The 23,653-nt window shown below is 32.0% G+C and overlaps 1 protein-coding gene across 4 annotated transcripts in view; it reads right to left on the reverse strand.

Moving 5' to 3' along the window:
• Nucleotides 1-23,653, reverse strand: part of LOC119605613 (catenin alpha) — a 55,763-nt gene that overhangs the window by 18,987 nt on the left and 13,123 nt on the right. For all 4 annotated transcript variants that reach the window (XM_037958825.1, XM_037958824.1, XM_037958823.1 and 1 more), the window contains 3 exons: nucleotides 8,534-8,910; nucleotides 5,115-5,432; nucleotides 4,831-5,034 (listed from right to left, as the gene is read on the reverse strand). In XM_037958825.1, coding sequence (XP_037814753.1) covers nucleotides 4,831-5,034; nucleotides 5,115-5,432; nucleotides 8,534-8,910 — 899 coding nt within the window. The remainder of the gene's footprint in view (nucleotides 1-4,830; nucleotides 5,035-5,114; nucleotides 5,433-8,533; nucleotides 8,911-23,653) is intronic.

The following is a 23,653-nucleotide window of genomic DNA, read 5'->3' on the forward strand; positions in this document are numbered from 1 at the left end:
TTTTCTTTCTTATATTTATATGTAAATATATTGAAACCATAGGGCAGTGTCACATGTTCAATATATATCGTGATATTTGCTGTATTGTGATATGTATTGAACTTGTAGCATGCAATATTGACGGATCATGTTCCATATCACAGAAAACCCTAATTTTCTGAAATCCAAAATTCGTATCAATATTTATAATGGATCACGTGATAAATATTGAACGTGTAGCATGTTTTGTAATATCAATCACGATACATTTGTAAAATTCGGAAAAATAAATAAAATAAAAAAACAAAAGTCAAATATTTTTTTAAATATTAATAAAAAATATAAAAGATAATATTTTTTTCCAAATTTGTATGAATTTGGAGTTTTCGCGGCATTCTTGATATCATCGTACGACCCGTGTAGCACGTGCCCACTGCCACACGTTCAATATTTATTGATCAATATGGATCACGACCCATTTTAATAGATTGATGAATACCTCTGTATGCTACACGTTCAATATTTATCGCGTCAGTATTTTCATTATTTCGTGCTAATCTGATTATTAATACAATCTCAAAAACCCGCTCTAAAACGTTAAATCAGTTAAGGAATATCCACGTTATAGTCGTCTCAGACCATATCGAATCTTTCATTTCTTAAATCATTATTTTAAAGTCAACACATTGAACTTTCAGATGACATAATAAATTTTATACGTCTGTAAATAAAGGTGTCTTCACGCATTTATAGCTTCTCAAAGGTAAGATTCTGGGTGAAAAATTGTATGGCCTGTTTAATTAATAAATATATACTGGTATTATTAAAAGTTTGCACTTTATCCTATTGGATTCTAAAATAACTAATTTATTTTTCCACATAAAAAATGTATTTGCTATCTTGTTTTTTTTTTTTTTTTTTTTTGTAAATAAAATTTTGAATGTTATTTTCGGAAAACTAAAATTTATTTCGGTAAAATTTAATGAGGTTTTGCGAAAATGCACGGAAAACGAATATTGATTTCGGTGAAATTTAATAAGGTTTTGCGAAAATGCACAATTTTACTCTAGTTGACATGAGCACCATTTTTTTCCAACAATATTTCGATTTGATAATATGAAAACACTACACATATTGTCAGTGAAAAATAAAATAATTTGATTTTAGTCAATTGATTAGATGTAGAAATTATTAATTTCTGTCCCTGGAATTCAGCGTACAACATCAGTTAGGCATAGTGGCAATAAGACATGAATACCCTTCCCCAATAGCCTGTATTTTAATAATTTCACTTTGATATCACTGATATTGACGATAGAAGCATAATATTAAACATTAATTTTTAAATTTAATTTACTTTACTTTAATATTATTTTTTGTTTCTTTTCCAAAAAATGTATATCCAGGCATGATTGATTTCTCAATAATAGCAAAGCACATTTATGGGGGCATTATGTTAAGGATTACAATAACATTTTGGATTTATTTTGATTGCATATATGGCCAAGAATCGCCATTTTAATGATATTATATGAAAAGATGGTATAAATCCATCGAAATTGAGAACCAAATGGACCAAAAATATATAATTTCCGATAAATTTCCCCTTATAATTTTTTGTCAATTTGTGGTCAAATAAGAGAGAAAAAATTCGAATATGTACTTTTATAAGGTAATTTTATGGACTAAATTAATTATACCTGTATTGAAGTGGTCTGCCTATTTTATATATGTCAACCGCACAGAAAATCTATGGGAAACAGTAGTTCGAAGATATGGACTTAAAAATTAGGATGTAGTTATAAGGAAATAGCTAATAAAATTTTTGACTCAAGTATTGTTTCAATGCATCTCCGATGTCAAGCAACAATACAAAGTAAAAGATACCCAACTATATTCTGAGTTCCTGACAAGTTCTGGCCGTTTTTGTTAAGATAATACCAAAGTTTCCATTGTTTTGTCAGTAACAGAAAACCAATTACTTTAATCTTGTTTTATTTTTTTCAAAATTTAATTAATTGTATATTTGTTTGAATTTTTTTTTTTTTTTGTCATTCATCACTAATGAACACTTTGTGATCGAGAGCGAAGACAGTCGCACTTTACTGTACACCAAATAAGCAAGAGAGTGGCAATCGTCACTTAACTGTCCCCGAGTAAACGAAAGAGGGGACACTTGAATAAACTTAAGAATTGAAGGTGAAGAGAAAAAGAATAAACATGATCAGTTTTGTCTGAGTGCAAAGACAAGTTCATCACTTTTTAAGTTATTTGATTTTTATGTTACTTGACTTTAATAAGTTGTTTAAGACAGTTCTCGCAAAAAATTTTGTTGTGTAAAATTTAAAATAAAGAAAGGTTTTTAATTTGATTAAAAAATAGTAAAATTTAAATAAGAAATATTTACAATTTTATTTAAGATGAGTTAAAACATATTACGGAAAAAATAATCATTCCTTAATGTACCAAATTCTATTCTTTCAGAGTCATTTATGTGTATTAATGAATTCCAAAGTAAAAAAGTCCGATTTTACTGAAGATACTAATGAACATCAATATTAAAAATATTTATTTCAATATCTGTTTAATCTAGAAATAAAAGTATTTTTTATTTATCATAAGTTTTTAGAGTTATACTTCGACGGACCGGTTATTTAAACCTACTGCTATACCTATCCATTGGACAAGCTACTTGGGGACACTTGACTTTCCCCTAGGACACGTCAATAGCCAATAAAGTAACTAGTAAAGAGCAAGTAATGTGACTGACTCCCAAGAACCCAATTGGAGATTACCATCCATTGACTACTTTTGACTACCACTTGACAGTCTCATTGTAGACGGTAGAGTGACGATTGCCTTCCTCGTAGGACAAGCCCAAGTTAAAATGGTTGGTCACCTGGGTATACGGGTGGCTAGGGGCCACCATAAGTGGTATGTCAAGTGGTTAGTTCGGGACTGTCCCGTCGAACTGCTGGGATGGTCTAGAGCATAGTGAGGCAGATAAGTGAGTGGCGTTTTTTCAATAAGATTGCACTAAAAAATGGTTTGGCTATTCTAATTTAAAAGAATGAATTTCATTACAGTAAAATGGAAACTTTTACAAATAAAATGCAATCAATGAACATAAAAATTATAATTTCTTCACATAATGTACAAAAAAAGTAATAAAGAAGTACGATCTTTTTTACTTTTGTTGTTATGGATTCCACGAAAAATATTTGGAGTGTACGTTGTTTTTGCACATTGTGCTCTTGTTTTTGCAAGTTGGGTATTTGATTTTACAAATTGTGTGAATTTGTAAAACAAAGCGACAACAATCTACATTGTTGAGTTCTCTCAAGCAATTTTTTTTTTTTATTTTTTCGCTCTTGTTGACAAATTTGTCTACGATCGTATTGTGTAAATAGCCGAAAATCTTTGTATTCTGAACAATACTAGCGGGGAACTGTGGTCTAGAGCAGCCAAGCGCAGAAAGAGAGACGCTAAGAAACTGTTATTGTAGTGGTGAGAAAATACTAAAAAACACTTAGAAAAAATATTGCCTAATTACGCTTGTTATGATCAAATTTCATAACTAGTAAAATAGTAAATTTTACAGATAAAACATATTCATAGAAAAGAAAAATATATATTTCTTCACAAAGATAAAGCTTTTTATTTAAAATGTGTAAAAAAAAGTATTAGAAATACTATTTTTATGTGTTTTCATTCTTATGCATTAGTAAAATTTTTTTGGAGTGTTCGAGTTTTTCGCAAGTAATTCTCTTGTTTACAAATTGTGTTGTTGTTTTTACAAATTGTTTTTGCAATTTTTGAAACAAAGCGACATCAACCTACATTGTTGAATGCAGTTAAGCAACTGAAGATAATTTTTTGTATTTTTACGCTCTTGCTTACGATCGGGTAGTGTACGTGTGAATTGCCGAAAATCTTCGTAATTTGAACAATATGAACGCGCAACGCTGGTCTAGAGCGTCCTAAGTTTTAATATCACACTCTTTAAAATTTGAAAAAATTACATTTACTTAAATTAATTTAACTTTTTTTTAAAGTCCCTAAAATTACCTCACAAAAGTATTCGAATTTTTCCTGTATTTCACATTTCATCATATTATACGAAACATAAAAATAACAATCAACTAGTTTATTGCTTAAAATTGTTTTAAGGGGTTACTATCAAACGAAGGTATATATTTTTGACCCAATTGGTCCATAATTTTGGAGCATCCTTTTATGTAATATCATTAAAATAGCGGTATTTGACCATATTTTTTTGACCATATTAATATTGGGATTTAATTGACCCCTTAAATTATCTAAAAATAATAATTTTTGTTGTAAAGATCTGTACTTAAACCTTCCATAATGTATTTTTGGGATCTTTCTTTTGTTTCTAATTGAATTATCTGGATCTTAAGTCCCTTTTCGTACCACTAGGATCGATATTTTCCGATAAAATTGGCTAGTATATATTCATGTAGATATTAGCACTGATATATTTTCAATTTCATAGTCATTGTAGCGGTATACAACTCCAAAACGTCATCCTCTACTGTAGATTTCAGTTTTTACTACTTATAACTTTCACGCTTATGTTGCCAAAAATCTGGGTTTGTTTTAATCGTCGTAAATAATATTTAACCAGATATAAATATATTGGAATAATATGGTGACATTCAGCCTGCAAACCATTGGTTATAAAAAGAATGATTTTACTATATTGAATATCTTTTCTTCGAGGCATGTTTTGGAGTTGTATACTTCTACAATATATTAACCATAATTTTTGTCCTGTTGAAACAAATAAGCGACATGCATGTACATACATACAGATGTATCTAAACTCACATTTGACATATATTCCGATAAAAGATCCTGTAACGCCTGACGTACAGCATTACATTCTGCAACAATGCGCTCTCTTCGCTCATCTCTTGTACAATCTGCATCGGCCATCAAGGCTGCTGCACTAATTATACTCTCTAAACGTTCTTCCAATAATTGACGAGAGCGTTTTTCACTGTACGTCATGGGATCCATTATAACTCCCTCCTAAAAAAATAAATGATTTGTTTTTCACTACAAAAATAACGTATGTATGTACATAAAAATATTTACTGTACAATACGTACGTCAAAGTCATCCAATGCTGCAGCTAATTCTCCAGCCCCACTATATATGTCTGTTGGTTGGCAAGATTTTCCTTGTGCTACGTCACTAATAGTATTAACTGCATCGCATACTTGCTTCAAAATAAAATCACGATTGACTTTAGCCAGATCTAATTCTGGATGTCGAACATAAACTTTTGAAGCTGTAAGCAACATAGTGGAATGTTTTTTTAGCATGGCTCGAGCGGCAGCCAAATCATCACGAAGTTGTGGATCTTTAAGTTCTTGTTGACGTTTAGCTGCCTGCTTAATGAGTTCATTTGCATTTCGGCCAAATTGCTGAAAACAAATATGAAAAAATTTAATTAACCATTGGTTAATTGTAGAATTATCCTAAACTAAATTAAATATAATTAAAAAAATTATTTAAATTGTTTTTAAAGGTATTTTTTATATATATATATTTATTTTATTTATATAACAAGTAGTCCGACTCTTTGACAGCAGTACCTAACTCTAAGCATATGTTAGTAAAAAAGTACCTAACTCTAAATATGTGTTGGTAACAAAAATGTATATGTGTTGGTGCATTTTGAACACACAGAGTTTTATAATTTATAAATTACAATTTTAAATTTGTTTGAATTTTCAATACCAAAAATTGAAACTCTGTTTGTAAATTAAAATTCAACAACAACAAAAATGAAATGTCAATAAATAGAAAAAAATATTTTTTCCAGTTTAAGAAAATTAAACAATATTTTATGTGAAAAGTGCGATGAATCTATTTTAAAAAATTACAAATTTTTAATGGATAGCTGAAAATTCGAGTACGATCCTTAAAAGTGGTTAACAACGAAAGGTAAACTTTTGAGTGTTTTGACAAGTTTAAACCTCTCACAAGAGAGTTGAATTCACACGGAACTCGTAGATGTGAGAGAGTAATTTCCTATATGTGAGAGTCGGACTACTTGTTATACCACTGAACCAAAGAATAAACAAGAAGTGAAACGCTGTCATTTTTTTACAACAATAACATTACGCTCTTCTCACAGACTAGTGCTGTGTAAATCCAACACATATGTAAAAATTTTATTCTCTCTCCAAACGTCAAAACTTTTTCGCGAATATTTGAGGATAATAGCACTTTAAACTATTTTTTATCACTTAACATTATATTTTATATTTTTTTTGCACAATTTAAACACATTTACTAGCCCGAAAATAATATATTTTTTACAAACGAAAAAAAATATTTTTTATTTTTTGACATTGAATTTTTGTTGGTTGAAATTAAAACTAAAAAAAACAATGTTGTAAATTTTCGTATGGTAAACGAAAAAGATATTTCAAATAAATAATTTATTTTTTCAATATTATAGATTAAAAAACAAATAGACGTGATTATAAAATGTTTGTAGATAAAATATGTGGAAAATATCTTAAGAAACCTTTTAAAGTATAAATTGAAATGTAATATTTTTTTTCAATATTTTTCAATACGATTTTTCGCAACTATGTTGACTTGAGAATTCTACTAATACATTCTTAGAGTTAGGTACCGGATGACAGTAGACTTAGGTACTTTTGACAACAGTTTCATTTCTTATTTATTCTTTGCCACTGAACACTAAGAAGTGAAACGCTGTCAAAAAGTACCTAAGTCTACTGTCTGTCGGTACCTAACTCTAAGAATGTATTAGTAGAATTCTGAAGTCAACATAGTTGCAAAAAATCGGATTTAAAATTATTGAAAAAAATTATTACATTTAAATTTATATTTTAAAAGATTTCTTTAAATACTTTGCAACATAATTTATCTATAAACAATATATGAATGCATCTTTGCTTTTTAATCTGCAATATTGAAATAATAAATAAATTATTTGAAATATTTTTGTCTTGTACCATTCGAAAATTTACAACATTGCTTTTTTCAGTTTTAATTTCAACAACAAAAATTAAATGTCAAAAAAATAAAAAAATATTTTTTCGTTTGTAAAAATTATATCTTTTCGGGCTACTAAATACATTTAAAGTGTGCAAAAAAATAATAAAATATACCGTTAAGTGATGAATAATATATTCAAGTGCTATAAGCCACGAATTTTCGCGACAAAGTTCTGAAGTTTGGAGAGAGAGTAAGATTCTTACATGTGTTGGAGTTACACAGAACTCGTCTGTGAGAAGAGCGTAACGTTATTGTTGTAAAAAAATGACAGCGTTTCACTTATTAGTGTTCAGTGTGTTATACTTTGTTTATATAACTATCAGAGAACTGAAAAATCATGATTTAAAAAATAGATGGTTAATCAGGCTGACATAAATAGAAATTGAAACTACCTTCTAATATTTTTTATACCATGGTAAAAATCATATTTTTGCTAACTTAATTATACAATAAAATGTTTATGAACCATAAGAGTTAAAAAAAAACTAAATATTGTTAAAAATATCAAACATTGTAATATGTCCGCTGCAGCGGATTATTTCCGCTTTGGGAATGACGATATTATGGGAAAAAGGTGGAAGGTAAATATTCTAAAAGAAAAACCTCACACAAAGTCGCGAATAGTTTCATTTACCAGCATCGTTCTCCTTAAAAGGCGATAATAACTGAAATCGTGCGTCTCATATTGTGCGTAAAATGTTTATCATGTTGTTTTATATCTGACACAGATATCAATTCGATAGAATATTTGTGGGAATATTTTGATAACCAAGCAAAAAACTGAAAATCGCTGAAGTAGACACATGTAGAAAATAAAAGTAAATATTGGAACAGTGATAACCAAAAATTGGTGAATTTTATACCAAAATACCTGAAATATGTTAATAAACAAAATGGATTCATAATTAAATACAAAAAATGTCTTTATTTTTTAAATATATAATGAATTCCAATGAATTGTGAATTCCAAAATGCAACAATGAGCATTTTGTGGAAAAATAGTCTCTTTATCCAGAAAAAATATTTCCATATGTAAAATTTACCAACGAATAATGGTTTCATAAAGATAACAACATTTTTGAGTTATATTATTAATCAAAATAATCGTTTTTGTGTGGATCGAATAAACACTCTTATTGATTACAATGAATTGAGCAATGAGATTTTATGCATAAAACAATTCACATTTGAAGTTTTTGTTGAAATAATTTTCAACATTTGAATAAAAACATCTGAAATTACAGTAATTGGTTTATTTTTAATATCCAAATATCGGGTTTTTACAGCTTCTAAAAATAAGATTAGATGTAGTTCAAAGTTTTCCAATGACATGCTAATGTAAAATTCAAAGGTTTTTCACCAAAATTGGAAGTACATACTTCAAGTATTTTATTTGTGGTGAAAATTCTACTTCATTTTCCTCACTTTTTTCCTGAGTAATAACTGTAAATAACATTAGAATAAAACATAATTTGTATTATAAATTTACCCTCATATTATTTAAGAGCTCATCTTGGCTTGAAGCGTTTTTTAAACGGTTCAAATCATCTTCGACCACATGTAATGATTTTAGCAGCAAGTGTACATCAACCATATCAGCTAATATCAAAAGACGCGTAACAGCTGAAAGTAAATTTCGAGCAGCCCGTACCATATTACCTCGCTTAAGAGAGCTACATGGGTCTTCAGAAAACTCTCTAGCGGCAATACTCATAGCATCGCCAGTTTTACGTACTTCATCGACAGCTGCTAACATTTCTTGAGTGATATCCGGATTTTCATATGCTATTTGATCACCCTTTTGAATAAAATTTTCTGTAGCCTTTTCTACTGCACCCACTAAAGCACTCGCTCGTTTGGATTTACCTAGAATCGAAATCAAAATAGTACATTAGATAATTGCTTTAGGATACTCGAACACGGATTGAATGTTAGATGATAGTAAAGTAACCTTGTAGTGTTGGTATGTATGGTCGGTATATTATACTAGATTTACCATGAAAAAAGGTCTAGTGTATATAAAGCTAGATAAATTTATTAAGAAAATAAACATGATAATACAATAATTTACTTTTGATTCTATATAAAGATACAAAACAAAAATAAATAATTAAAAAAAATAAGTTGTGATTAAAAATAGAAGTTCTAGGAATATCTCTGAAACAATATACATATCGTCACCTAAAACGCAAACGGCCCTATCTAACATTTTTAAAATTTTACAGGAGAAGCAAAAAACTATTTATATTGAAAATCAATCAACGCGATTTATTTGTAGTAAATAAACAAATTATTTAATAGTGAAACCTAAAACATAAAAATGGATAAAGTGGACTTTTTACCTTTAATATTTACTTATTTATTCATTAATAATCAAAAAGCATTCATTGGCCAAAACGATTACATAAATATATTAAATTATACATATTTATATATTTAAATGTTTTTGTAGATAGGGCCTTTTGTTTTTGTCAATAAAATCACTTGTTTTGGTCGGAGGAGGTTATTTTTGTGGACATTTGTATCCAGTCCAATCCTACTGTGTATTTCGTGGTGTCTATATCAAGATAGTTTCAGCGACGCTCCGCGGCGGGCAAGGAACTATTAAAATGTTGCATCTTATTATTCGAATAGGCCGAGATATAAAATATGTACGAAATATTGATAAAATAGTGGGTAAACCACTTCGTGGAAATGTGATGGAAATCCCAAAATAATAAACTTTTGAGCTATTAAATAATGTTGAGAATTCAGTATTCATAAATATTGAAAATAACATTAATTTTATTAGATTTTTGTATTAAATATTTGTTAAAATTGGTAATATCAAGTCCATTTTAAAATCTTACTTAATAAGAGAAGGAAGAAACCAAGTTAACTGACTGCTTAACGGATTTTAAAATATAATGGGTATTTTTACTTTGAATCAATTTTAATGCAATTTAAAATCTGTTATTCATGTCTGTTCTGTAAATCGATTCGGTTTCAAAACCGAAAAGCTTTTAAAACCAAATTTGTTGTTCTGCAAATCGAATTTTTATTTGAACGTAAAATTCAGAAAAATAATCATATTTTAAATGAAAAAGAGTTTAAAATGCCCATAGCATTTATATCAAGTTACAATTATATTAAAAAACGCAAAAAATTATTATTTAATTTGTTTTAATAAAATTAAAATCTATTTACTTTCGACTAGACGTATGTACTCGGTTTTAAAACGAGAAAAATTATGAGAATTCGTTTTTAAACGAGAAATTTACTAGGATTTGGTTTACAGAACATACAGGATTAATATTTTACATCTATTGATACTGACAGAATAAAATAAAAATAACACAAAATGTTTCAAAACTTTTTTTGTTCGCGTGACTTTAAATGTGTCATTGTTTGATCAGTAGAACTATTTTAAAATATTTTTTGAAAATGTTTGTTATAAAAAATTTAAGTCCTTTAAAAAAGATGCAGGATCATGAAATGAAAATCTAAAAACGCAGTTTTTATACCCTCCACCACCATCAGTGGTGATAGAGGGTATATATAAGTTTGTCATTCCGTGTGTAACACCTAGAAATATTCACCTGAGACCTAACAAAGTATATATATTCTTGATCCTTATGAAATTCTGAGTCGATTTAGCTATGTCCGTCTGTCCGTCTGTCTGTCTGTCTGTCTGGTTAAAACACGCTCACGTTAAAACTATGCAAAAGAAATCAGCCAAATTCACTAAGAATATTCATTATTGTCCTAAGCAGTTTGGTATTGAAAATCAGCAAAATCGGTTCACAATGTAAAATGTTATGAGTAAAAATTTCAGACTACCTCGAAAAAAATTACGGTTTTTTCATAATTCTTTTGAAGTTTTCTCGGAAACTACCAAAGATATTTCGATGAATTTTGTCACACATTATTTTTTCAGGGCAGTAATCAATTATGTTCAAAATCTTTACAATCCATCCAATATTTCCCATAGCCCCCATACAAAGGTATATATTCCCGGAAATTAGTTTATCGTTAATAACTCCCTCAAATATATCGGTATCAACACAAAATTTTGTACATGCAAATATAATATGAACAGAAATCATACTATCAACGCAGATCTCAGTCGGTCCACAATTGGTCATAGCTCTCATATAAGGTCCACTTCCGAAAATCACCTAAACGCACATATTTCTTTGATGAGTAAAGCTATTGTGATAAAAGTCGAGTTAAATATGTTTTGTATACATACAAATCATTCTACCAAATTTTTTACGGATCGGTCCATTATTGGTCATAGCTCCCATATAAGGCCCACTTCCGAAAATCATTTAAAAGCTCATATATCATTGTCAAACAAAGCTATCTTGATAAACTTCGACACAAATATGTTTAGTCTAAATATGAATCACTCTAAGAAATTTTTTCCGGATAGGCCAATAATTGGTCATAGCTCCCATATAAGGTCTACTTCCGAAAATCACTTAAACGCATATACTTCAATGAATTATAAAGCTATTGGGATAAAATTCGACACAAATATGTTTTGTATACATACAAATCATTTTACAATTTTCTTTACGGATCGGTCCATTATTGGTCATAGCTCCCATATAAGGCCCACTTCCGAAAATCACTTAAACGCATATATTTCATTGAATTCTAAAGCTATCGTGATAAAATTCGACATAAATAAATTTTGTCTAAATATGAATTGCTCTACTAAATTTTTTCCGAATAGGCCCATAATTGGTCATAGCTCCCATATAAGGTCCACTTCCGAAAATCACTTAAACGCATATAATTCATTGAATTCTAAAGTTATCGGGATGAAATTCGACAAAAATATGTTTTGTGTACATTAAAATCATTCCACCAAATTTTTTACGGATCGGTTCATTATTGGTCATAGCTCCCATATAAGGCCCACTTCCGAAAATCACTTAAAAGCACATATTTCATTGTCAAATAAAGCTATCTTGAAAAAATTCGACACAAATATGTTTTGTCTTTATATGAGTCACTCTACGAAATTTTTTCCGGATAGGCTCATAATAGGTCATAGCCCCCATATAAGGTCCACTTCCGAAAATCAATTAAACGAATATATTTCATTAAATTCTAAAGCTATAAGGATAAAATTCGACTTGAATATGTAATGTGTACATATAAATCATTCTACCACTTTTTCCCCGGATCGGTCCATTATTGGACCGATCCGGGTCCATTGTTATATAAAGTTATCTTGATAAAATTCGACACAAATATGTATTGTCTTTATATGAATCACTCTACGAAATTTTTTCCGGATAGGCTCCCATAGAGGGTCCACATACGAAAATCATATTTATATATTTCTTTGAATAATAAGGCTATCGGGATGAAGTACGACATGAATATGTTTTGTGAGCATATAAATCATTCTACCAAATTTTTTCCGGATTGATCCATATATTGTAGTAGCTCCTATATAAGGTCCACTTCAAAAAAATCACTTAAACGCACATATTTCATTATCAAATAAAGGTATCTTGATAAAATTCGACACAAATATGTTTTGTGTAAGGTCATAGCTCCTATACATATAAAGTCCACTTCCGAAAATCACCTAAACGCAAATATTTTATTAATTAATAAATCTATTGTAGTAATCATTATACTAAATCATTATACTAAATTTTTTCTTTATCGGTTGATAATTGGTCACAACTCCCATATAAGGTCCATTTCCGAAAATTACTCAAATGCACTTGATAATCAAAGTTATCGGGATAAAATTCGACATAAATGTTTATTTTGTATACATAAATCATTCTACGGATTTTTTTCTTCCGGATCGGTCCATAGGTTGTCTTAGCTCCCATATAAGGTATACTTCTGAAAATCACTTAATATCACTTAATTCGTAATTAAATGATTATATCCGGATAAAATTCAAAATGAGTATGTTCTGTGTACAGATATATCATTATATTAAAATGTTTTCAAACTGGCCTATTAATATACATACATATTTCTCGACATAATTAAAATTAGTTTGACATATGCATAAATGTTAGTACCCTCAATAAGGAAACAAAAATTTCGCCAAGTTATCTAAAAATTAGATAGTTAAATGGGTCGTTTGTCAGAAGAGTTAAGATCAGAACCAAAAACTGGGATGGCACATCTGTCCATTGAAGGGATATGATCCGAAGAAACTCTATCAGCGTTCCCTTCCATACCCATAAGAAAATGAACGATATTGTCCCTTATCCTACAATCCAATAGACTTTTGCGTATATCAAAAATAAAAGAATGCGATCGACACTTAGGATGCGAGTCCAGAGCCTGTAACACTGATCTACTGTCCGAAACTACAAAAATTCTCCTGTTTCCCTGTATGAGTGCTAACTTCAACGATTCAATTATGGCGAGAGCCTCTGCCGCAAAAATTGAGGATTCACCGTTAAGAGGAAAGTAGGCCTCCATATTCATACTAGGGAACCAAATACCAGATCCCACAAGATCCCCGGATTTCGATCCGTCAATGTAAATACATGTAAAGTTAGACCAATGACCTCTAGACATTTTCCTAAACTTAGCTATCACCTCATTAGGTGTACAATTTGATTTTTTAACGTTCAAATAGCCAACCACACGTAAATATATATAAAAGAGCTTCCAGAAGAGTCAAATAGATTGTGTGTATAGGATTACTTACAATAGAAAACGATTCCTTTTTTTGACGTACCATTGTTGAAAGTGGGTGCGAAAAAAGGGTGATTCGGACAACTTTATCATATTTTCCTTCACAATGTTATTGTCATATGAAAGCATTTTGTTTATGTATCTTTCTGATAGGAGTTGTAACCTCTCGCGAAGAGTCATTACATTTACAATTTGCTCCAGGCATAAGGTGTGTGAAGACATCATGGCGCCTAACGCTATTCGTAGAGCCTTCCACTGTATTCTCTCAAGTTTAATAAATATAGATTTAGGACATGCTAATAAGAGAGGACCAATATATTCCAACTTGGGTCTAATAATCCCAACATAGAGGTGTATTAAACATACTGGGTCTGAACCCCAACTTACGCCACATAGTGATCTTAGAATGTTTATAAATTTAAAGCAGCTTTTCTGAATTGCTTCAACATGAGGTCTTAGGTTCAAATGCCTATGGAAAGTAAAACCAAAAAACATAAAGAATCCACAAATTCTATGGGTTCATTATGAAATAGTATCGGAGGTACTGGCAATAAACGTCGTCTAGAAGCCTTAAATATCATGGTCTTAGTCTTCCAGACAGATAACGACAACTGTAGATCAGAGAGGCGATCACCAATCAGATTCAGTGTAAGCTGAGCTTTATGCCTGGCAACAGCTGGATTGAAGTCAGAGCAATAAACCACGATGTCAATATACAGGTTAAAACAAAGCGGACTAAGCACACAGCCCTGAGCGACGCCGGTAAACGAACGTCGATTTTGCACTTCCCCATTATGAAGAATGTACAGATCCTTAACCTCAAAAAGACAATAAATAATCCGTGCCAAATGTGGATGAATATCAAGAGCGATAATACGCGAGTACAGGAGTCCAATATTCACGTTATCAAATGCTCCTTTTATGTTTACAAATACCGAAAATACAGAACGGCCTTCCGACATTTTCAGTGAAATAAATGACCACAGACCATTATAACATTATACATAAAGGACTTTAAGCGCGTACAATTTTGCCCTCAGATTCCAAAAACCATTCAAGTCGAAAGTTCAAAATTCTCTCGAACAGTTTTCGAACACACGATGCCATAGCAATCGATTTATATGAATGGGCAGCATTTTTTCCTGAGTGGGATAAAAGAATAGTTAAACCAAGAAGATGGAATCAAACCTGTACGTAATACTTCATTAAACATCCCAAGAATAATGGATTTATTACCAGAATTAAAGCATTTTAGATAGCCATTACGAATACCATCTAAACCAGGTGATGTATTCCTACAAAATACAATAGCCCTATCTAATTCATAAAAAGTTATATCAGATATAAAAGGGTGAGTTCCGTAGGAGGACTTGGTATAAAAAGCTTTTAAAACCAAATTTGTTGTTCTGCAAATCGAATTTTTATTTGAACGTAAAATTCAGAAAAATAATCATATTTTAATTGAAAAAGAGTTTAAAATGCCCATAGCATTTATATCAAGTTACAATTATATTAAAAAAACGCAAAAAAATATTATTTAATTTGTTTTAATAAAATTAAAATCTATTTACTTTCGACTAGACGTATGTACTCGGTTTTAAAACGAGAAAAATTATGAGAATTCGTTTTTTATTTATTTTACATCTTTAGATACTGACAGAATAAAATAAAAATAACACAAAATGTTTTAAAACTTTTCTTGTTCGCTTGACTTTAAATGTGTCATTGTTTGATCAATAGAAGTATTTTAAAATATTTTTTGAAAATGTTTGTTATAAAAAATTTAAGTCCTTTAAAAAAGATGCAGGATCATGAAATGAAAATCTAAAAACGCAGTTTTTCTCCATTAAATTTGTAGTTTCAGACGTATATCATCCGGTTTGTGCCTAATGTTGAGTGTTTTGAGTGTCGGTCGGTGTAATACACAATAGAGTAGAACTCGATACATTTTTTAATGTTAAAGATGCAAAATCGTAGAAAAATCTGAACAGAAATTGTTTTTGCGCTTGACTTTAAATTGTTAATGTATTTCATTAATGTAGAATATTTCTATAAAGAAATGGAAATTTTTTTAAATTTGTATCATAATAATAAGCTTATACCGTCCAAAAATTTAACTTCTCCGTACGCTCATGTAAAGCGTACCCTCAAAATACTTTGACTGGTTTCTTAATGATGTTTTCCAGCTTTGCGGTAACTTAAATTAGTTTTGGGACTATTTTTAGCGATATTTTCTTCAAAAAAGTTTTACTATCACAATCTATCCACTTTAAAGAATAAAATAGGTATGATTCTTTGTTGTAAAATTACAAATCAAGTATCAAAACTTGCTTTTAATTCGAAACATACAAAAAATTTCAGTTTGTCGAAATAAATATAATTATGGCTGTATTTAATAAATATAATTTTCGGACTTTAAATCTCTTAAAAAAAAAATAATAATACTCCTATTATGGTTTACAACTCTATTTGGTATTATCAATAACAACCTAAAATCTGAAATTTATCGAAATCGTTTACAAAAATACGATTTCATAAACTTTTCGCATAATTTTATGACAAAAAAGCATCATCTGTCTATTCGGGACTTTTTTAGGTTGGCAACATCAAGACAATTTCAACTGAAATGAGTTGTAATTCATAACACCAAAAAAGTTGAGTTCTTTTAAAGTTGAGTTGTCTTCTTCTTCTTCATATAAATGTCATTCAACCAAGAATGACAATTGTGGGGAAAAAGTAGACGGAGACACAAAGTCCATATTGCGATTGTTGTATTTTTATTGTTCATATTTATTATTATTTTCTTTTCCCATTTATTTTTTTTCTCATTTTGTCTTTCTTCGCAAATCTTTTTTATTTTCTTTTTTCTTTTAATTTAGATTTTCATTTTTTATTTATTTTTTTTTTACTTTCGTGTTATATTTTCTTTTCATCAAAACGTTATAAATTTTCAGGTCATATATTAATATACAATAAATGTCAAGTAATAGAACATAGGTTAGGTTAGGTTGATAGGAGGATGTATACTACATCAAATCCGAAGAAATACACCTAGGCCACTATCGGGCCTGTTGTGCGCTCCAATTCAAGAAAAAAAAAAATTGTTCACTGAATGTATTATTTTTTCATGTTCAGAAACTCAGTTTCCTGGACGTAATTCCTAAGAATCTTCCAATCGGTGTTGGTTAAGAATGTTATTTCCGGAATAACATCACTTCCAAGATACTTGGATCTAACTTCGACGAATGCCTGACAAATGCAAAGAAAGTGCTCCAGAGTTTCACTGTCCTCTCCACATGCTCTACATTCGTCTGAATTCGCACGTCCAATTTTGTATAGATGTGCTCGTAATCCTGTGTGCCCACTGAGAATACGTACCATCATACTAACCTCAGACTTGCTCATTTTGAGAAGATTTCTCGTCTTGCTCTCATCAGGGTCACCCCATAGAATCTTTGTGGTTCTACCCACCGTTTCATTATTCCAAGAGGCCTTATGGGATTCTCTCATCCATATTTTTAATTCAGCTTTTGTTGCGTCGAATGGTTTTGCGTTTGTCAGGTTAACTACATCGAGCTCCCTTCCCTTTAAAGCTATTACATTCGCCCTTTCGTTGCCGACTACTCCCGAGTGGCCTGGTACCCATATGATGTGAACCTTACCTCTGGGAGAGTATTCAGTTAAAGCTTTCTTACAATCCAATACGGTCTTAGATTTAATTCTATCACCTGATATCGCACAAATTGCCTTCTGGCTGTCGGTAAATATATTAAGCCCTGTGGGCGCCATATTTATTCTAATCCAATTTACACATTCCGTTATTGCTCGTACTTCTGCCTGGAAGCTTGTGTTATGATTAGGTAAACGGTGGTATATTTCTGTTTCTGGGTCTTCAATGTAGAACCCCAGGCCCACTTTGTCCCCTAATTTAGAGCCATCCGTGTGGCAACGGACTCCTACTGGTATTTGCTCTAATGTTCCGCTTGACCAAGACATTCTATCTGGGATTAGCGTTTCAAAGTTTCCGACATATTCAGTGTCTGGTATGCGATCAGGCACGTCCGATGAATGTGTATAACCTTCCAATGTGTCCAGTATACATTGATGACGTGTCCTATAACCGTTTTTGGCCAGTTCGCCTAAAGTAAAGAGCCGTTCGTCTGTAAGCGCCGCCTCATATCTTATATATGTTTCAATGGGTGGAATATCTAGCAACGTTTCCAGAGCCTTGGTTGAAGTAGTACACATGGCACCACTTATACCCAAGCAGCATGTACGCTGAACTCCCTGCAGTAGTTTGATATTACACTTTTTGTCCAAAGCAGTCCACCAGATTATTGAAGCATAAGCTAGAATTGGTCTAATTACACTTTTATAAAGCCAATTTGTCATAGTAGGACTAAGACCCCATTTCATGCCTATGGTTCTCCTACATATCGCCCAGCACCGATGTGCCTTGTTGATCCTATCCTCTATGTGGTAACTTTGTCTGTCACCGGTATCTTCTTGCCCAAGAAGCAAGGTTCAGTATATGAAGAAATTTTTGTCTTTCTTGTGAAAAGACAGATTTCCGTCTTCGCCGGGTTAACATTGAGGCCTCTCGGTTGAGCCCAGCTCAAGGCCGTATTCAGAGCCTCCTCAGCTCTTCTACACAAGTAATTTGGATCCTTTCCCTTTAAAAGTATTACGACATCGTCTGCATAGCAGACAGGTCTAAGTCCTTTCTCGGATAGGGTCCTTAGGAGGCTATTAATCGTGGTAACCCAGAGTAAAGGTGACAAAATGCCACCCTGTGGTATACCGCGAAATACCTTTTTCCTGATAGTTATATCGTACATCTCGCAGCTTATCCATCTGTTCCTTAGCATGTAGTTGATCCAGTTACGGAGCACCCGGTCAACATAAAACTGGTCTAGGGATTGGATAAGGGTATCAGTGTGCACGTTATTGAAAGCGCCTTCGAATGCATACTGCCAGTGTATACAGTTTGCTATCGAAAGATTCACCTGTGTAGTGGACAACTTCGTTTAAAGCGGTTTCCACCGATCGTCCCTTTACATAAGCATGCTGCTTATATTTAAGGTCTTTGTATGGTATGCTGCTTTTAACTATGCTATCGACTATCCGTTCCAAGGTTTTAAGTAGGAAGGACGTAAGACTTATCGATCGATAGGACTTAGGTGTCGCATAGCTAGGTTTCCCTGGTTTGGGTATAAATATTACCCTTGCATCCTGTCATTTAACTGGGGTATATGCCAATTTTAAGCATGCAGTGAATATCTGTGACAGATGTACGGAAACCAGTCCCGCCTCCATCTGCAAAAGTGCCGGGAAAATTCCATCCGGCCCTGCAGCTTTATAGGGAGCAAAGCTCTTGATTGCCCCTTTAACCATGTCAGTTGTAATAACTATTTCCGTGTTACCCTCCCCTTTCTCCAATATTGGTTCATCTATGTTATTCGATATACCGGGTGGGAAATGAGAATCCATTAGGAGTTTCATTGTCTCCTCCATATCCTCAAGCCTCCTGCCCGTGTCATCGATCATAGATTCCGGTTGGACATGAGTTTTGCTATCTACCTGTTCACAGAAAAGTTTCCAGGAGTCTCGTTTGGCTTTTCGAACGATTTTCTTATATTCACCAAGTTTATTACGATACTCATCCCAGTATACTGCGGTCTTTTTACGCCGTGCCCGGTTAAATAGTTTGCGAAGAGTCTTCCCAAGGTTCCGGATCTCCCCAGTTACCCAGGGTTTTTCCTGGGCAGATCTCCGCTCTCGCAGAGGGCAGCTGTCCTCGAACGATTCAACCAGGGCACTTATGAACGTTTCCACTTTGTCATCTATATCCTCTTTATTTCGACATTGAAAAGTGTCCTGACCTAAACGGTTCTTTAGTAAGGTCCCGAACATTGTCCAATTAGTTTTAGACTTATTCCGAAACTTTATCGGCTTTGGTGGTGGCCTTAGTATTTTGAATCTTATGTACCGATGATCAGAAAAGGAGTGCTCGTCCGAAACTCTCCAATCCTGAATTTCGTTTATAAGCTCTTCTGAACATATAGTTATATCTAATACTTCTTCTCTGATTCTATTGACGAAGGTAGCTTTATTACCTAAGTTCAATGTTATCAAGTCTTTAGTATTAAGGAAATCCATGAGGGCTTGTCCCCTGCGATTGGTGTTTGTACTACCCCAAGCTACATGGTGCGAGTTGGCATCACAACCTATTACAATTTTCTTATTTTTTCTTTGTGCCTCTTCAACCAGTTTCATCAGATCCGACGTTGGTGGTAGTGTCGGAGAATCGAAAGGCAGGTAAATAGATGCAAGGAATATGTTGCCACGACCTTGCTTCAGCATCGTTGCATCCGATGTTGATAATCCTGTTGAGAGGAGAAAACATAAGTTCTTGTGACATAAGATACATGTTCTCGGGCGAGATCCTGTATCAGCGTAGAAAAGTTGGAAATTTACGTGATTTAATCCAGAAACCTTGTTGCGAATCGTCCAAGGTTCCTGGATTAAAGCTATATGTATTTTACCTGTGTTGATTTTAGCCATCAAAGCGTTGGTAGCTGTCTCGCTCCGATGGAGGTTTATTTGGATAATAGAACATAATTTAAGAAATATTGGACACTGTATATACGACATACATATTTAGACGTGTACAACGTATTAGAGATTTACTTGTAGATACAATATATACATAATATACACAGATTACAATGAGGGGATAATACAGAAAAAATAGAATTGAAAAATAGAAAATAAATAGGAGAAATATAGGATAGAAAAGGATGAACACAAAATTAATATAAGATAATTATATCCAAATGTAAACAACACCAATAGACGGACATGTAGAAGCAATATATACAAAATATACATAGACTACACTAAACACGAAGGACACAAATAGAGGTATATTAAGATCGTAGAAAAAATATCACAGATTATTGTTTTTTCAAGAATTTGGAATTGAAAACAAGTATATCACAATATCAATATCACAATGTTGGCTTTTTTGCAAAAATCAAAAAGTATTTTAAATATCTCAATGTTATTCAATTTGAGTTTATTTGGAACACTAAATGTACCTGCCCTTAGATTGTAGAGCTTAGCTCTCAAGTCTGACCTGAGCCGAGGGTTAATATCCGTACAATGAAACAATAAATGGTCTACAGTCTGAGACGCCCCACAGAACACGAATCATTATCCCTAATACCAATTCCATAAATATGATCACCACATCTAGTGTTATTGATCTTCAGGCGATTAATAAAGACTATTAGAGGCCTGCCTAAGTGATGCCCACCGAACCATGGGTGATGATGCCTACCAAACTCTGAATCGTTCCATCGACCCTGCCATAATAAGTTATATTTTCGTTTGTCAGAAGAGTTAAGATCAGAACCAAAAACTGGGATGGCACATCTGTCCATTGAAGGGATATGATCCGAACCAACTCTATCAGCGTAATCGTTCCCTTCCGACCCATAAGAAAATGAACTATTATGTTCCTTATCCTACAATCCAATAGACATTTGCGTATATCAAAAATAAAAGAATCCGATCGACTCTTAAGGTGGAAGTATACAACACGCGTTGTACGCGGCAACGCGTTATAGGCTTCTGTCAAAAAAAGTTGAAATAGTGTATTTCCATTTGACAAGTTACACATAGCAGTTGTAACGCGTCTGCGAAAAGTTCAGCAACTTTCAACTTTTGACGCGTGCATTTTCTTTTGTGTAGAATAAGAATAATCTAAAATGAAATAAATTTCTTCAACAATGGAAGAAAAATATTAAAAAATATACAAAACCTTAAAATTATGATTTTTAAAACAGTAATAGTCTTAAAATACATTAAAAGAGAGATCAAAATCACGCGTGGTGTGTAACTTGCCGCTTATAAAGCGCGAAAAGTTTGAAAAGCTAGAAACGCGTTGCCGCCTCAACGCGTGTTGTGTACTTCCACCTTTAGGATGCGAGTCCAGAGCCTGTAACACTGATCTACTGTCCGAAACTACAAAAATTCTCCTGTTTCCCTGTATGAGTGCTAACTTTAACGATTCAATTATGGCGAGAGCCTCTGCCGCAAAAATTGAGGATTCACCGTTAAGAGGAAAGTAGGCCTCCATATTCGTACTAGGGAACCAAATACCAGATCCCACAAGATCCCCGGATTTCGATCCGTCAATGTAAATACATGTAAAGTTAGACCAATGACCTCTAGTCATTTTCCTAAACTTAGCTATCACCTCATTAGGTGTACAATTTGATTTTTAACGTACAAATAGCCAACCACACGTATATATAAAAGAGCTTCCACAGGAGTCAAATAGATTGTGTGTATAGGATTACTTACAATAGAAAACGATTCCTTTTTTTGGCGTACCGTTGTTGAAAATGGGTGCGAAAAAAGGGTGATTCGGACAACTTTATCATATTTTCCTTCACAATGTTATTGTCATATGAAAGCATTTTGTTTATGTATCTTTCTGAAGGAGTTGTAACCTCTCGCGAAGAGTCATTACATTTACAATTTGCTCCAGGCATAAGGTGTGTGAAGACATCATGGCGCCTAACACTATTCGTAGAGCCTTCCACTGTATTCTCTCAAGTTTAATAAATATAGATTTAGGACATGCTAATAAGAGAGGGGCAATATATTCCAACTTGGGTCTAATAATCCCAACATAGAGGTGTATTAAACATTCTGGGTCTGAACCCCAACTTACGCCAAATAGTGATCTTAGAATGTTTATAAATTTAAAGCAGCTTTTCTGAATTGCTTCAAGATGAGGTTTTAGGTTTAAATGCCTATGGAAAGTAAAACCAAAAAACATAAAAGAATCCACAAATTCTATGGGTTCATTATGAAATAGTATCGGAGGTACTGGCAATAAACGTCGTCTAGGAGCCTTAAATATCATGGCCTTATTCTTCCTGACAGATAACGACAACTGTAGATCAGAGAGGCGATCACCAATCAGATTCAGTGTAAGGTGAGCTTTATGACTGGCAACTAGGGTTGCTAGCCTGGCTGGACTTGGCTGGATTGTCCAGCTTTTTTGATGCTTGTCCAGTTTCAAGCTAAAATTTAATTTGTCCAGCTAAATAGAATTTTGTTATACAACTAAGTTATGATTTCCCACTTCTATCATCACTGACAACGTGTCTCAACACTTGAACAGCTGATGTCGTAATAAATATTAGGTCTGTTCGCGTACTCGAAAATTTTTAACAATTTGCAACAATTGTTACTGGATTACGTTCGCGTACTTTTGAAAACTTGCAACGAGAGAGTAAGATAGCGGTAAAAATTACAGTTCGTTGATAGAGAATTGTTTGATTTTACTGGATATTTTTTCCCAGTAAAAAATCCAACATATGTTCACAACATATGTTTGATTTATGAATATGTAAACAAATCAAAGAAATCGAAAATTTGGTAAATTTTACATTTTTTGAAAGAACTATATAAATTAATAACACACGAATATTAAAAAATTATTTGTAATTAGATTTATTTTAATTTTATTTATCATAATTTAGTTTTTAAAAGAGTTTATTTGTTGTGAAAAATCATAACAAATATTGTCAATCTAGCGTTTTTAAAACAATTTGGTTTGTCTTTCTCTTAGCGATTTTGTGTAAATATTTATTTTAACAAAAAAATAAAACAATAATAATATATTTTTAATGATACTACATGTTTTGTTATCTTTAAATATCCATTTATTTATAGGAAAAATCATAGTTTCAATTATTTGTTTTTTTTTTTTTTTTTTTGTGTTTTGTTAGCGATTGAGATTTCAGCAAAAGGGCATTACTAATCTTTGTTTATAAACAAAAACTTGAAATTTTTTTACAAATTTGCGTTCGCGTACTTTTTTGGATATTTTCTTGATTAAGAGTAAATTAAAAATTACTCT

This window comes from Lucilia sericata, unplaced genomic scaffold, assembly GCF_015586225.1.
Source record: "Lucilia sericata isolate MDLA Ls3-8-SP2 unplaced genomic scaffold, ASM1558622v1 Contig000501F_arrow, whole genome shotgun sequence".
NCBI classification, from domain to species: domain Eukaryota; kingdom Metazoa; phylum Arthropoda; class Insecta; order Diptera; family Calliphoridae; genus Lucilia; species Lucilia sericata.